The sequence below is a fragment of the Aythya fuligula genome, chromosome 21 (genome assembly GCF_009819795.1).
Source record: "Aythya fuligula isolate bAytFul2 chromosome 21, bAytFul2.pri, whole genome shotgun sequence".
Classification (NCBI taxonomy): domain Eukaryota; kingdom Metazoa; phylum Chordata; class Aves; order Anseriformes; family Anatidae; genus Aythya; species Aythya fuligula.
The window spans coordinates 461,348-477,500 of record NC_045579.1 but is presented as its reverse complement, the minus strand read 5'-3'; the positions used below and the strand labels follow the sequence as shown (position 1 = coordinate 477,500).

At 61.0% G+C, this 16,153-nt stretch overlaps 1 protein-coding gene across 9 annotated transcripts in view; it reads left to right on the top strand.

The window, feature by feature from the left end:
• The window catches only part of ZNF362 (zinc finger protein 362), a 14,898-nt gene extending 716 nt beyond the window's left edge, over positions 1–14,182 (top strand). For 3 of the 9 annotated variants that reach the window (XM_032201546.1, XM_032201552.1, XM_032201550.1), the window contains exons 2-9: positions 1,219–1,303; positions 10,219–10,282; positions 10,478–10,724; positions 10,892–11,213; positions 11,334–11,558; positions 12,025–12,103; positions 12,312–12,470; positions 12,557–14,182. In XM_032201546.1, the coding sequence (XP_032057437.1) occupies positions 1,219–1,303; positions 10,219–10,282; positions 10,478–10,724; positions 10,892–11,213; positions 11,334–11,558; positions 12,025–12,103; positions 12,312–12,470; positions 12,557–12,673 (1,298 nt within the window). In that variant the 3' untranslated portion in view covers positions 12,674–14,182. Of the gene's footprint in view, positions 1–20; positions 105–309; positions 480–1,077; positions 1,304–4,231; positions 4,447–10,218; positions 10,283–10,477; positions 10,725–10,891; positions 11,214–11,333; positions 11,559–12,024; positions 12,104–12,311; positions 12,471–12,556 lie in introns of those variants that run through there. The other 6 variants (XM_032201547.1, XM_032201553.1, XM_032201545.1 and 3 more) reach the window with 6 other exon arrangements.
• Positions 14,183–16,153: the final 1,971 nt, after the last annotated feature.

Sequence of the window (16,153 nt, the reverse complement as noted above, 5' to 3'; positions counted from 1 at the left end):
GGGGAGGAGGAGGAGGAGGAGGAGGAGGAAGGGGGGGGCAGCCAGGAAAATGCCCGCTTTGCTGGATTTTCTCTTTTTCTCCCTCTGGATGGTCTAATGGAAAAGTTAATTGCAGCCGAACGTACCTATTTTTGTGCCGGTGGTGGTCGGAGAGGAGCTGTGGATGTTGCATGGGGGCTCGGCTTATTTTTTTTTTTCTGGTTGCGTTTTTTTTGTTTTGGCTTTTTTTTTTTTCTGCACGGGGTGGCGGAAGAAGGGGGGGGGGAGGCTGCTTATTTATTTATTTATTTATTTATTCCTTCCCCAACCCCCCCCCTCCTCCCTTTCCCTTCTTTTCCTATTAACCGGTTTTTGTCTCGAAAGTGGTCTGGCTGGCTGGAAGGTTTTAATGGGGGAATATTTTGTATCGCGCTTTGGCAGGAATGTGGAAGCTGCAGCTTTAGAAAGGGACCCAAATTTGCGTGGTGGTGCCTAGAGAGGTCTGTGTGTCTTTCTGGCCATATATATTTAGCCTTGTGTTAGCGTGTGGATGCATATACTATTTATACATCCATAATCTCCCGGCCACGCTGGGCCGGAGCTGGGAGCCGGAGTGGCCGCGGCTAAGCTGGGAGCAAGAGGATGCGTTTTTGCCCAGGAATGATTAATCTGCCTTTTTCTTTCTCTGAGCCGGCGGCGAGGACGCTGCCGTGGGGATGCTCCTTTCTTGGCCCCGCGTCGCGATTATTCGGACAACAAGCGTGCTTTTTAATCCGGCACGCGTGGGGAGGACGAGTGGGGCTTTCGCCTGCTCCTTCCAGCCGCTGGTGGCCAAGCCAGCCCCGAGGCCTTTGAAATTAAAGTGATATTTTAGAGGAGAGGTAAAAGTTTTCAGCCCCTCCCGGCGTGCAGTTTGCAGAGAGGCGGAGGGTCTGGGGCGAGGGGATGGATTTAGGCCCCGCGCTTCCAGCCAGCTCCCCGTGCCTCGGATTCGCAGGCAGCTTCGGGGTGAAACGCGGTGACGCCGGGGCAGGACAACTCCCCCTGCCCAGCGCTCCCCGGCATAAAAACGTTGCTTTTCTTTTTGTCTACTTTCAGGAAAAAACCCACGTTCCCACGGGTTGGGTAGGTGGGAACCACTTCGCTTTTGTTCCTCCACTCTGCCTCTCCCGGAGCTTGCGTGTCGGGGGCTGTCTGTGTTTTTGGGGTGTGTGAAGTTGTCCTCCTTGTCCCCCGTAGAAAAACACCCCGCGTGCAGCACCAGTTCCCAGCTAGATCTGGAGATGGACGCGGATAAGGGGAAGCAACGCCAGTACTCTCAGAGGTGGGCATGCCGGCTTTCTCGAGGGGAACTGGAAAATGATCTGTCCGTGCGGGTCTGGGAGCGGGGGCATGTCCTGGCCCTCCCCGAGGAGCCCGGAGAGCGGGGCCCCGCGGGGTGAGCCTGGGGCCGCCTGCCCACGGGGAGGGCGCAGGGAGGGGACGGCCGCTCGCTGGACACAGCCAGCACGATGGGGACCCCGCTCACGGTGTAAGTCCGAACGCTTTGAATTTCCATTCTCAGGGCGAAAGCTGGATTTGAAATACCTGTGCTTAATATGCGCAAAATGATCTTTTCTCCCTTAAAAATCCTCTTTTTTCTACCCCCTCCCCCTTGAAAAAATGTGGATCATCGGCTGGTGGTGGAGGTGTTATGACAAGTGCATGTGTACGCAGAGGTTGTGTTGTGGGGCTGGGAGGAGGGAAACGCTTTGCTGCCTCCTCGCCTGGCCTTGGGGCAAGCCTCTGCTCAGCCGCCCGTGCCTCAGTGTCCCCAGCTGTCACAGCAGCCCTGCACACATGCCGGGTGTCACCTGGCTGCTTGCGGGGCTCTTAGCACCCCCGAACCCCCTTACTGCAGTGCGGGGTCTGGCTGGTCGGGCCCTGTTGGAGCATGGTGGGCTGCGGGTGCAGATTTTGGCTTGCAGGGTGCTGGGATGGCGCGCGGTCCCTTTTGGGGGTGGCTGTATCTGTGGGGACACGGGCTGGTGGAGCAGGCAGCCCCCGCCAGCTCCAGGGGCTGTTTGGGGATGTGGGTTTGGTGGTGGCACCGGCTGTGGGACTGGCTCCGTTTGGCACCGTGGCGTGAGCATCGCCCCACGGGCACCGGGGTCCCATGCAGGCCACCCCTACCCGCCGTCCCCATTAGCCCCCTTGCAGCCCCACGTCCCCTTCGGTGGCTCCCAGTGGTGTGGCTTGGCCCTGTGTAACGCTGCCTCACTGGGCTGCGCAGGTCCTGCTTGTCCTCGTGTCCCCTCTGCCCTCGGAAGTGCACACCGCTGGTGCTGGGGTTGTAATCCCAGGCTTTGGGGTCTTCTCTGCTGGCTTCCTTGGCTTGTCCTTGTGCAGACGGCTCTCCCCTCACTTTTTGGGAGTGCTGCCCTGTGCCCTCTTGCTGCCCGTCTGGTTGGATGGGCTGAGACCTGGCTGTCCGATCCCACCGGTTTGCCACGGTGGTCTCCAATGACACGGCTTTCAAAGTGAAGCGGGTTGCCTTGGCGGCTCTCCCCGTCTGCTTTGCACCGATTCCTTCTTCCTTCTGGACGCAGGGGGCTGTGGAAGCCCCCCATGCTGGGGAAGTCGCCCTGGGCGGCAGAGTGGCACTCGGGCCCCCAGTGACTCCATTTGGCCGTTGGGCATCTGCTCTCTCCTTGTTGGGCGTGGGCTCCTCTGGGATTTGGGGCTCCCCGCTTTGCCCTGGGTGCCGCAGGCAGAAAGCGGGGCTCAGACCCGGCTCTGAGGGCCAGCCCTTGGTGCCAGGGCGCTCTCCCTGCTGCACACCCGGTTCCCCTGTGGAAGCGCTGGCACATGCTTGGCTCCTCTGACCCACCCTGGCGTCCACACACCCCTTCCCGTGGGGCCCCTTCCCGGCGCCCCCGGCCCTGCTGGGCTGGCATGGGGTTTTCTGCTCAGCCGCTCTTGGGCTTTTGTTGGTTTTGCTCGGGGAAGGAAATCTGAATGAGAAACACCAGTTACAGCCCTTCGGGGGGCGGAAACGTGGGGTTTAATTGGTTCCATCTTGGGTGAATTCTTCTGGCACACGATCCCCTGAGCCGCTCCTCTCTGAGCGAGCGCTGGATGGGGATTTCTGAGCTGCCTGCCCCAGGTTTCTTGTGTTGTTCCTGCTTCCCCGGCTCACGTTCTGCTGCCTCCGCCTTGGGGTAAATTCTTCCTGCTGAGGAAAATCCGGGCTGGGGGCTGTGGGTGCAGGGCCCACGCGGGATGGTCCCCCAGGCTGGAAGTGGAACGGAGCGTTCCCCGGCACAGGGAGCCCGCCCAGGCACGGCGCGCTGGCACGGCGCGGCGGCCCCTGCGGCAGGCGGGCAGCTTTGATGCTGCTTCCCGCCCGGCGGCTCTGGGCTGGGGTTTTTGCAGAGGGGCCCTTGGTTTCTCTCGAAAAACTCCTGCTCTGGGCGAATGCTGCTTGCACGCATCCTGTGGAAACGCAGGCCGGCTTCTGCCCATTGCCAGCTGCATGGGTGGAAGGACGGGGAGCCCGCGCTGCCCCTTGCTGGCCCCTTACCCTGGCAGAGATGGGTTTGCAAGGGGAGAAAGGCAGTGGCCTCATGCTTTTGGGGGAAAATGAGGCAGAATGTGGGGCAGAGCTGGGTTCTGCTCCCATGCAGACACTGGCACAGAATGCTGTTGGGGGGTGGGATGGCACGAGGCTGGACAGAGAGCCAGCAAAGGGATCGAGAGGAGACGCCAAGGACGCAGGTCCCACGTCCCCCACCGCGTCCCCCTCAACGGTGTGATTGTGACCAGCGCCTTGGAGCCCTTGTCTCTTGCCTGCCATGCCACCTGGGGCTGCGGGGGCTCGCGCCGCCCTGTGCCGGGCACCCAGCTGCCTGCAGCCGCCCTGCGCTCGCTGCTCCGCTCCCAGCTTGCTGCCCAAACCGATGCTCGCTGCCCGGGGACCCTGCTTGGGAGAGCGAGGCTGCGCTGGTGGAGGGACTGGCTTCTAGCTTGGTCGATGGCACCCCGCGATATTCAGGCATGCCGGCTGCCGCTCGGGTCACCCCTGATCCCTCCCTTGCCTCCCCTCACCCTGTTTGCCGCCCGTACCTGGTGCCGGGTCTGTTCGTGGCCGCTCGCTGGCTGTCCTGCAGCCGGCCGCAGGGTTGAAGCGGCGCCGGTACCCGGGAGCTAACCCTTCTTGCGGCGGTGCTGTGCCGCGTCCGTGAAAAGAATCTCTTGTTTCTTTTTATTTCAGCGAAGGCGAGACAGAGAGGGCTGCCAAAGTAGAGGCGTTCCCTAGAGAACTGTAGCTTGACTTAGCGGCAGTTTGGTAGGAAGTTGGAAGGCTATAGTGAGCTCCGGGGCCTGGCGCTTGTACCCACCCGTGCCATCATCTACCTCCATCAATCTGGAGCCTCATCGACACGTCTCCCCAGGCAGCTGCGGCCATCTGGCTTCTGAGGCCAGCCTGTGAGTACCAAACACGGCGTGCACCATGTCTTGTCTCTGCCGGGCCACCGCCAGCCCCTTGCTGCAGCCGCCTGCGCACCCCTTCCCCTCCACGTGGCCCCGGGCCTCGCTCTGCCATGGCGCCTCTCCCTTCCCCTCGTCCCCTTCCACCCGGGCCTCTTCCCCGGCTTGCCAGCTTTTCATGCTCTCTTCCTTCCCCGTGGGTGCAGAGGTGATTTTAGGGCAGCTGAGCTGTGCTGGCTTCATCTGGGCGGCAGCAGGTCTGTAGCGGCGATGCTCCGGGTCAGGCGCTCCCCTCGGGTACCAGGCTCATGGCTCCGGGCCGACAAGGGCGGGTTGGGGCTCAGCCTGTGGCCCCAGGCGTCCCTGGCCCCCTTCACCAGGCCTTGCTGCTCTGCACATCTGCTGCTTGCTCTTTCTACTCCCTTCTCCCAGGCGTCCCCCCGCCGTCCTTCCCCGTGCGACAGCTCCGGCTGTGCCACTGGCCAGCGCTGCTCTCGCGCCTGAGCCAGGATTGGCACCGGTGGAGCCCCCTTGGGCGGCCGCGATGCCTTCTTCGCCTTCGCAGCACCTCTTTCCGTGGCACACTGTCCTATCCGCCTGCCTTGTGCCCAGCCCTGCCCTTAGGGACGCTGGGGACAACCTTCTGTGTCACGAGGGCCGAGGGCCGTGTCGGTGCCTGGGGATGGGGCATCGGTGCCCGAGGGAGGGCGCATGGCCCCGCTCTCCTCCCTGCATGGCATTGTGTGGCACGGCGCTTGGGCTGCGCAGACCCTCTCTGTGATGTAGGGAAGTTGTTGCCCAGGGTTTTTCCTCCTGCCTGGCCAAAAAAAACGGAGGGGGCAAGACAGCCCTAACGCGACCCTGGGGCTGCAAACATCCCTGTGGGCAGCCTGGTGTGTCCTGCAGAGCCAGGGGGAGACGTGCTGCAGTATTCCCCACCTTTCATAATTTCCATTTTAATGGATTTTTTTTTTTTCTGCTGTGTGTCAGCTTCCATTTTTCATAGTTAGCTGAGAATATAGAAAAAGGGAGTTTATATATTTTTTCCATCTGCTTTTTATCCCCTCCAGCCCCCTCCCCCAGCTATCTGAGCTCAGCCTGTGCCACTCCAGCCCTGAGAGAGGGGAAGCAGTTTCTCCACTCCAGACAAAATGCTGCACAATTTATAAAATTAAGTTGGGACAGGAATAGGGATTTTTTTTGGCACAACAACTGTTTCTTTCCTCTTTATTCTGGTCAGGTTTGTAGAGCTGCAAACACGGTTTTGACTACTACAGCAGCCTCATTATTTAATAAGCCCTTCTCAGGTGGAGAGGGAGGGAGGGACACGGGGAATATTCATGCCTTCCTCCCTGTGGCTGTTTTAGGGTGCACTGGGGTCTTCATTTTTTGAGCAAATGAAAGTTTGACTTGCAAAACGAAGGGAGAAGCTTGTTGTTCATAAGCAACCCTACAACGAGAGCGTGAAGAGCATAGGGCACTCAGCGGAGAGGCTGGTTCCTGGCAGACTCCCCACCAGATTTACAGCTCAACAATGGGACAAGGAACCAAGGACAAGGAACCAGGGACAGAGCCTGACTCCGCTCAAGGCTTTTGGGGCAGTGCTGGGTGGGTTTCCACAGCCCCCTCTGAGCTCCTTGTGCTCACGGCATTCCGTGTGTCGGACAGCACGGCTCCGGTACCGGCAGGGAGGCGGTGACCTGGGGTGACCAACAGGACCGTGTGCCGTGTCTGCGCTTGAAGCAGAGGTGCCCAGGGCCATGAGAGCCCCTTCTCCCTGGGGAGGCGGGATACATCCGACTGAAGCATTCAGCTGAGTGCCTGCACCAGGCTGGGTACTGCGTCGGGTCCCCGCAGCAGGATGAGGCCTGTCTGCAGCAGTGTGTGCAGCTCCCGGCTTGGCCAGCGCCGCACGGGGCTGTGCAGGGACCGTCCGGGGCCACGCCAGCAGTCTGAGTGCTCGCAGTGCGGCCGTGGCTTCGCGTGGTCTGTGCAGAGAGCCCCCAGCTCCGGTGGAGCCCACTCTGAGCACGCCATCAGGATGGGCGAGGGGCGGGCGGGCGGACAGACGGGCGGGAAGGACGGAGGCCACAGGGCACCTGCTGTGAGGACAGAGGAGCAGCTCCCTGGGTCGGCTCCAAAAAACCTTTTCTAATCATAGCTCTGGCTTCCTGTTTTCCCGCTCCAGCCCGGCAAGGATCGAAGGGGCATTTCAGCTTCCCACGCCGCGGGGTGGCCGCCGGCCGAGCTGTGATGGTGCGGTTTGAGCCGGGGGAGCTGGCCTGTGGCTGTGTCGGGGTGCTTGGCCGTGGCAGGGGAACACGGGGCCTCCCTGCCCGCCCGCTGCCCTCTTTCCTTCCTGCCTTCATCACGAGGGTTTTTCCCTGCCACAACGTCCTCTTTTGGCCTGGTCTCTCTTCTTGCTGGCTGCTGTCCTCCTGCGCGGCGGTGCCCAGGGTGCTTGCAGGGGCTGCCAACATCCCCCCGTCCTGGGGACACCAGAGTCCCCTGTGTGTGCCAAGCAGCGATGTGTGTAACCCGTGGGTTACCTTCTTGAACAGCTGCAGCACTTCGCCTTTGTATTTCTGCAGACGTGGCACGGGGCAGGGCTCCTGGTCCCTCTGCACGGCTCTGCCTGTGCAGATGAGAGAGGTAAACCTGGCAAACGGACAGAATATGCAAAAATCACGTTTAGGGATATTGCAAGCATCCGGTCTGCTTTGGTCCGGGGTGCCCTGACCTGCCAGAGTGCAGAGTGAGCTGGGACATCCTGTTCAAGGCTCTTCACGAGCAGCTCCCGTCCTGGCCCCCGGCTCCAGGTCCCTGGAGACACCCTGACTGGGAGGGAAGCGGGGCTGGGGAGCAGGAGTTGGGGCGGGGGCACCTCAATAAAAGTGCAGTGGGGTGAGTGGCATGGGGAGTGAGCTCGTGGCAATGTCAGCACTGGGTGCCCTGGGGATGCTGTGGGCATCCCTGTGAAAGCAGGTGAGGGATGTGAGAGGGAGGCAAGCGCCGATGTTTCCGAGGCAGGTTTTGGAGGCTGTCGGTTCCCGATGCAGGTCCACCTTCACTTGAAACGTTTGCCTTAAAAAGCCAAAATCTGGTGTGTGGGCAGCTGGAAGAAAGGCAAAACGCAGTGGTTTGAGGCAGGGAAGGAAATTTCCACGCAAACCCAGCCGGGATGCTGTGGTGCCCAGGCAGTTGCTGAGCCCGGTCTGTGGTCTTACGGCCCCACAGGGTCTGTGGGCCTGGACCTGTCTGCAGCTCCCAGCCCCTTGTGCTCACTGGCAGGCAGTTTCTGCCCGCCTGGAGCTTGTCGTCACATCCCCGCCAGCCAGTTCCTCTCCCCGTTCCCGCTGCCGCACTTCCTTTGCTACGGGCAGACGCATTTCCCCAGCCCTGTGGCCGGCGGGGACGTGGCTGTGCCCTGGGCTGACCTGTGACCGATGCATCTCGCGCCTCGGCCCCGTGCCGGCACCTCTCCGGGGCAGGATGCATCGGCGAGGCGGGCGGGTGGGAGGTGCTGGGTGCTTGCTGGCTTCGGCATGGTGCTTCGCCAGGAGGCTGGGGGTCGTGGACAAACAGCCCTCGGTGCTGTGAGGCTAAAGCTGCCGCTGCCGGGTAGGTCTGCGTTCCCGTGAGATGCAGTGCAGGACCTGGGCACTGCAGCTCTGCATCGAGAAGGATGTTGGGTCCCCATCTGTGCCTCAGTTTCCCCAGCCGGTCCTGCCCTCCTTCCATCTCGTGCCCGCTTCCTGCCACCCGTAGACATCTGGGGACACACTTTGCCCTGGGACAGGGACTGCAGTGCCACCACGGCCCTGGCTGTAGATTTTGAGGTGCGTTAATGTGACAGATGGGCAGCGGGCGAGCGAGGCTGGGTCACAGACACATGCCGCTGTCCCAGCGGGGACCTTGCCACTCCTGCCCTGCGCAGGCATCGTTTTGGTGCACTCAGAGCTCCTGGCCCTCCGCTGGGGGCTTGCAGCCTCTCGTGAAGCACTCAGAGGCTGCTGCTAGCCCTGGGGATGCTTGCGGGGCTGGGGTCCGTGTTGGTCTGGTTTCTCCCTGCCGCAGGATCCCGGCCGTGGCCTGGTTTATATTCCAAATGGAGGTCACCTCCCGGCAGCTTCCTCACCTGGTGAGCTGGGGAAGGCGCTGAGGAGGCTCCGATTGTGCGTTAATGTCTCCGTTCCTGTGTGGCCGATCGGTTCAGGCTCCCCTGGCCGTTGTGCACAGACATGAGGGGTTTATTTGGTTGCTCCGATCTTGGGTGCAAAGAAAATACCCGTACATGGTGTGTTTGACAACAGCACGGGCTTCATTTATCAGTGTTTGATATCTGGGAGAGAGGAATCAGCATGCTCAGATCCTGCGAGAGGCTGCGCGTCCCCTTGGCTGTCCCCGAGGAGCCCTCCTTTACGTTTCACTGGGGCCTCTTAAATGCTTACCCCTAAACATGCCCCTGCCGAGGTCTGCTGGGCTGGTTTCATGCCTGTTTATGTCAGGCTATTACGTTGTTGTCATTTTCTTGCCGTCCCCATTCAGATGTTTTCTATTAACCAAAGATGGATTTAGAATTAATTTTTCCGAAGTGTTTAGCGTCTCTATAAATCTCCCAGCCCCACTGCAGCGGGGCTTTCCAGGAGCTGAGCTGCTTATGGCTGTTGTAGGTCATTTCGCTTGGTCTTGGGTTTGGTTTTTCTTTCAGCCTGGGCTGGGCTTTGGGTCTGATGCCACCACTGTTGTGCGTGTGCCTTGCTCCGTGTCCTGTGCCTGCACCAAAGCTGCATCCCGTCCACCTCTGGCACTTGCAACCCCTCCTTGAGGTACCAGGGGAGCAGCCTTAATACCTCCAGGGCTTGAGGGATCTGGGGCCTCGCCAGGAGGCATTACAAGCCTGTGATGTGCTCAACCCTTTTATTCCCTCTTCTCTGCCAAACTGCACCCTGCATCCCCCAGCACTGGGTGCTTGCTGCTGTTGTGGGGGTCTCGGAGGCAGGCGGATGCTCAGGGCTGCCATGACCCTGCAGGAATTTGCAGCTGGGAGGACAGCGGTGAGGTTGCAGCCATGCAAACAGGCCCTGCCTGTTCCCTGCCCTCTTTTACAGCCGGGGCGTTGCCACCCGCAGTCCTTCACAGCTCCCCCAGCCCTCACCAAGCTTCGCCCCAAGGCAAGCTGTGTCCCTGCTGCCCCGGCCCTGCGTGGGCACCAGGGGTTTGTGGGCAGCGCTGTGGGAGCCCCAGCAGGTGCCTGGTGGCCACCAACGTGGTCAGATTTTGCCTGGGAGCGTTCTGGTGTGGCTGCTCATCCCCTGGCAATGTGCTCTGCATGGCAAACGAGCTGCTGGTGGCCCCGGGGTTCCTGCTCCACTCCCTTCTCCCTGCTTCCTCTCCTCCTTGAAGGCTTTTCTAGGAAACCGTCGCCTGGAAGTCACGTTGTTATCAGATGTGCTCCTAAAAGAGCCTTTTGCAGCATGGTGGCATGGCTCAGTGCTTGCGGAGCGCGCGTGCACGCAGAGATGCTTCTCCGGGGATTTGGGGGTTTGTCGGCCTCATGCCACCGTTGCGGCTCGAGTCCCGTGGCAAATTGCAGCGCTGGGGAGAGGTGCAGAGCCTGGGGGCTCCTTCACCCTGAGAGGCCAGCGGGTGAATGCTGTTGGGTCAGGAAGGGCCAGACCCGTCCCCTGCCCGCACGGCCCTGCAGGGAGGTGGGAAGGAGCCGTGCTGGCTGCTGCCGCCCCGTAACACGCCTGTGTCTCCCCGCAGGATGGCGGAGCCTCGCTTCAACAACCCCTACTTCTGGCCACCTCCTCCCACCATGCCCAGCCAGGTAAGACCCCCACAGCGCCATGCCTCAGGATGGGTTTTTGGGGAGGAGGGAGGACAGATGGACGTGGGGATGTGGGAAGGGGTGGACAGGTTGGGGTACACCTGGGGAAGGCTTGTTAGAGCCAGTCCTGTGCTCAGTCCTGGGGGCCCTGGCTCCTTCACCCTTCACCTTCTCCCTGCTTTGTTCCCCTGGCAGCTGGACAACCTCGTCCTGATCAACAAAATCAAGGAGCAGCTGATGGCAGAAAAGATCCGTCCCCCACACCTGCCCCCCACCTCCGTGGCCTCTCAGCAGCCCCTCCTGGTGCCCCCCTCGCCTGCCGAAAGCAGCCAGTCCATCATGTCCCTCCCCAAGCTGCAGCAAGTCCCAGGCCTGCACCCGCAAGCTGTCCCCCAGCCTGATGTGGCCCTGCACGCTCGGCCGGCCACCAGCACTGTCACAGGTACCCACACAGGCATCGGTGGCCCCCAGCAGCACAGGAGGGGCTTGAGGAATTGAGGAGTCCCTGTTTTGGGACCCTACTGTCTGTAGGGATGCTCGGACACAGCAGTGGGCTGTGAGAGAAGGGAGCGGGGTGGGCATTAACGCCTGCCTTTCTTTGCCTGCCAGGGTTGGGGCTGGCCTCCCGTGCGCCCGCGGTCAGCACTTCTGAGTCCAGCACAGGCACGGGCACCACCACCCCTTCCACCCCCACCTCCACCAGCCAGAGCCGCCTCATCGCCTCCTCGCCCACCCTTATCTCAGGAATCACCAGCCCGCCCCTCCTCGACTCCATAAAGACAATCCAGGGCCACAGCTTGCTGGGGGCACCCAAGACAGAGCGGGGCCGCAAGAAGATCAAGGCGGAAAACCCTTCGGGGCCGCCCGTCCTTGTGGTTCCCTACCCCATCCTGGCCTCGGGGGAGACCGCCAAAGAGGGGAAGACGTACAGGTAGGCAGCACCTGCTGGGAGCCGGGGCGCCCGGCCGTGCCGCAGGCGTGGGGGTGCAGCAGAGGGGCCTGGCACGGCGTCCTGCCCCAGCCCGGCCTCTGCGGTGCTCTCCCCCTCCAGGTGTAAGGTCTGCCCCTTGACGTTCTTCACCAAGTCAGAGATGCAGATCCACTCCAAGTCACACACAGAGGCCAAGCCCCACAAGTGCCCCCACTGCTCCAAATCTTTCGCCAATGCCTCTTACCTGGCCCAGCACCTGCGCATCCACCTGGGCGTGAAGCCGTACCACTGCTCGTACTGCGAGAAGTCCTTCCGCCAGCTGTCCCACCTCCAGCAGCACACCAGGTGACGGCACGGCATCCCTGAGGGGCTGGGGAGGTCCGCATGGGGTTTGGGGTGTCCCTTCAGCCCATTTTTCCCTGGTGGGGTTGGGTGTGCACTCGGCATGTGCTATCTTCCTCATCTGCACCTCCCTGATCACCGCCCCACCTTCCTCATCCCTAGCTGCAGCCTCCAGCCCCCCTGCCTGTCCCTCAACTCTTTGGGTCTCAGCCCCGGGGTCTCCCCTTTCACCTGTGCCCCCTTGGGCCCCCTGTCACCTGGCAAGGCGCTGACCTTGCAGTTCCGTTGAAGCAGAGGCGTGTGGCCATCGCTGTCCCCAGCTGTGCTTCTCCCACCTAGCGTGGGAGCAGCGTCTGCCCCGGTGGGTGCCGGGGGCTTTGCAGGGGGTGAGGGTGGCGGGAGCTTCCCAGCCTTGCTGGGGGCGGCAGACTGACTTGTCCCCCTCCTGTTTCACCTGTCTCTGGCTCAGAATTCACACCGGTGACAGACCCTACAAGTGCCCACACCCTGGCTGCGAAAAGGCGTTCACACAACTCTCCAACCTCCAGGTCAGCACTCTGGGGAAATCACGGGAGTGGGGACAGAGCCCTGAATACCTCCCCCCACCCCCAGGGATTGAACCACGGGGAGGGCTCGGAACAGGGAGCACTGTTGTGGGGCAGCACTGTTGTGGGGCTGGGACCCGATGCCTGTGGCTGCTGGGGCTCTCCAGGCCCCCTGGCCCCATAACCCTTCCTCATGCCCGCTGTTTTGCAGTCTCACCAGCGACAGCACAACAAGGACAAGCCCTACAAGTGCCCGAACTGCTACCGGGCATACACGGACTCGGCCTCGCTGCAGATCCACCTCTCGGCGCATGCCATCAAGCACGCCAAGGCTTACTGCTGCAGCATGTGTGGTCGCGCCTATACCTCGGTGAGCGGGGCCGTGGGGAGCACCAGGGGGATGGGGGGGGCACGGACCCCCATCTTTGCCACTCACCCTTTCCGTCTGCCCTGCAGGAGACCTATTTGATGAAGCACATGTCCAAACATACCGTGGTGGAGCACCTCGTGAGCCAGCACTCACCTCAAAGGACGGAGTCCCCCGGCATCCCCGTGCGAATCTCACTCATCTAAGCAGGCTCTGCCTGCTGGCCGCCCTCCCTCCCGGCTCCACTGCCGTCGGGGGCCCCGCGGAGGCCGTGGTGCCACATCCGGACCCCCCGCTCCGCACCCCCCTGCCCGCCGAGCGGCCCTGGCAGCTTGGCGGGGAGCTGGTGGATGCGGCCACGCTTTGGAAACGTGCCCGGGCCCCCACGCCCCCGGCCTGGCCCCCGGGGCTGCAGGTTTGGTGACATCCAAAGACGGTTTCAGAGCACTTTGAATCTCTGTGTTGTTTTTTTTTTGGGGGGGGGGGAGGGGAGGCAAGGGGTCTTCTCCTTTGGTTAGTCCCTGCCCCGTCTCTCATTTTGGATACAAATATATATATATATTTATTGGCCAAGAAGTTGGTGCTGCTAAAACAGAAAAGGAAATAAGACACAAAACGAACCGCGGACCAAGATGAGCGCCGGATGGCGAACAGGGGCTCGGGCCCCCTGCTGCAGCCTCTTCCTCCCCTGGACTCTCCCTCGGAGCCATGGCTGGAGAGGGGAGCTGGCAGGACGTGGCCGAGCAGGCACGGCAGCAGGACGGGCACCGCGGCGGCCGCTGCCTCCTTGGGACTCTTCGGTTGGTTTTGGTTTTATTTTTAACAATGTTTTCCCCCTGGGCTCTCTCCTCCCACGCTGGACTCCGTTGCCGGGAGCAGAAGAGGCCCCGGCGGACACTGGGTGCGGGGCTGCGTGGCTTTGGGGCGAAGCCGGTGGGGGGAGCCCCGCGCCTCTGCCGCCCCCGGGGGGCTGGATGCGGCCCCCCCTCCGCAGGGCGCCGAAGGCAGCGGGAGGGCATCGCTTTGCCTTGTGCTGGCCCCGGGCGCGTGTACATAGACCCTTGTATAGAGCCGGGGGGGGCCCTGCTCCCTGCGGAGAGACTCGACAGAAACTCATCTATATTATGTACTCTTTGGTTCCGTTTTGGATATTAACTGTGTTATTTTTTTATACACTTTTTAAGCCTTAACTCATTGTTTTGCCAGGGTGTTTATTACCTTCTGTTTATTAATTTGAGTTCCCGCAGCCTTTTTCCCCCACCCTGTGTCCATCCTGCCTCTGGTTCCTTGTTTCCGACTCGATGTTGTACGATACTCAATATTGTAATCTTTTTTGTCAGCATGTTAATACTGTGTAAATATGCCTCTTATACACACTGTTAACACCCTCCTCCCTTCCCCTGCCCTGTTTTGGGGCTTTTTTTATTTTCCTCGATGGAAATCCAGGCCACACGTCCCTAGAGCTAGTTACTACCTTATTAAAAAAGGAAAAAAAAAAAAAAAAAGTGGGAAAAAAAAGAAGAGAAAATTAAAAAAAAAAAAAACCCTCCCCCCTCCTCCCTGTCTTGCATTGTGGTTCACGGAGAAGCTGGGGGGAGGCCGTGGCCTCGCCAGGAGTGTTTGCGGTCTGTTGAAAAATGAGTGAAACCCCCCAAAGTGGCGCCTGTTTTGAAAGAAAAAAAAAAAAAGACGAATAAAAGAAAACAAAACAACAATCTGCTCTTTGTATCACTCTGTTGTGAAAGACAGAAAAAAAAAAAAAAAACAACTACTAATAAATCTGTACGTGCAAACTTTGGCCGGGCTGTGGGTGTGTGATGGGTGCCCGGGGTCTCCCCCCACACCATGGCCAGGTCCTGGGGTCCCTGTGCCACCCCAGCTGGTGACACCTGGGGACAGCGCCTGCCACCTGCCCTGCAGGGCCCTGGAGGCAGCGTGGTGCTGGGGGGTAACAAAGCAGCTGAGGGGGCTGCTGTGGAGCACCCCGACAGGCACCCTCGGGGCCGTGTCCCCAAGGCCACCAGCTCGTTTCTGAGGGGACACCCCAGGGGACCGGGGGTGGCCGGAGCACCACGGGCTGGCAGGCGGCTGCCCAGAGGGCTCCCCACAGGTCTTGGGGCTGAGGTGGGGACACACAAAGAGCCCAGCGTTGCTGGGGCACCACGCAGGAACCAGCTCCAGGACTCATGGCCACCATGGGCACCCCCCCCCAGGAACACCAGCTCTGGGGCTGCCATCTCCATGGCCACCAGCTCCGGGGACACGGCACTACCGCAGCCACCAGCTCCAGGGACTCCTCACCATGGCCACAGGCTCGAAGGACACCAGCTCCAGGCCCCCCTGTCTAGGGCGCATATGATTTGGGGGCCTGCAGCCCAGATGCAGCCCCAGGCACTGGGATTTTGGGGCCTGCCAGCACCATGGAAGGGACGCAGGCAGCTGACTGCCCTCGGGTCCCAACTTCATTTTGGGCTCCAGCAGAGACATGAGGGCCAGAGAGGAGCTCCTGAGCTCCCTTGGGGGTATCAGGGTCACCTCCAGGTTGCCACCCAGCAGCACACCTGGGGCTGGTCCCCTGCCCCACATGGTCCTCCTGTCATAGAATCATCAAGGTTGGAAGAGACCTCCACGATCGTATGGTCCAACCATCCCCTTCCACCACTGTCACCCACTGAACCACGTCCCCAAGCACCAACCTTTCCTTAAACACCCCCAGAAACAGTGACTCCACTGCCTCCCTGGGCAACCTGTCCCAATGCCCGACTGCACTTTCTGAGTGGAAACATCTCATTTCGAACCTGAACCGCCCCTGGCACAGCTTGAAGCCATTCCCTCTAGTCCCATCACCGGTTACCAGTGAGAAGAGGCCGACCCCCAGCTCCTTCAGGTAGTTGCAGAGAGCACTGAGGTCTGCCCTGAGCCACCTCATCTCCAGCCAAGCACAACAGGGATGTCCCAAAACAACCCTCAGGGGTTAGGACATGATCAGAGGATGGAGGTGACACCAGGCCCTCCCGTGCACCCTACAGCCAGGGAAGGGCAGCCCCAGCTGGTGGCACCTGTCCCAGCCACAGGGGCCACAGAGCCAGAGGCAACCCCAGGCCCTGCGGGGTACCGTGTGCGCGCTTACCCACCCATGAGGCGCGAGAAGGACATAAAGCATGCAGGGGGAGAGTTGTTTTTTTTTTCAGTGTTTATTAAAAACAAAAACAGGAAAAAAGGGTTGTGGTTTCTGTGTTTTTCCTTTTTTTTTTTTTCCTCTTTTCTTAGAAAGACTGGTGGCCAGCAGCAGCGACAGCGAGGGCTGGGGGGGTCCTTACCTGCCTTGGGGGCTGAACCCCCACTGCCGCCGTCCTCTACTAAGGTGCCCCCAAAACAGCCCAGGGTGGGGGCAACGCCTTTTCCACGAGGCACCCCGAAACACCCCTTGGGGGGCCACAGCCCCCCTGTCAGGTCCTGGCAGGGCCACACATTAAGGCAATCGTCCTGCTTCACCCTGCCTTTCTGGGGGGCGTGGGGGCCCTCCCTGCCAGAGAAGGGGCCACCCCATGGGGCACACCCAAGGGGAAGCTATCGCTACGGGCTATGTACACACCCCTGCAGCAGAGCTGCACCCCGGCCTGGCTGCGGGGCGCAGGGGAGCTGCCCTGGGGCTGTTTGTGCTCAGCAAGTGGATCCCCCCCTGC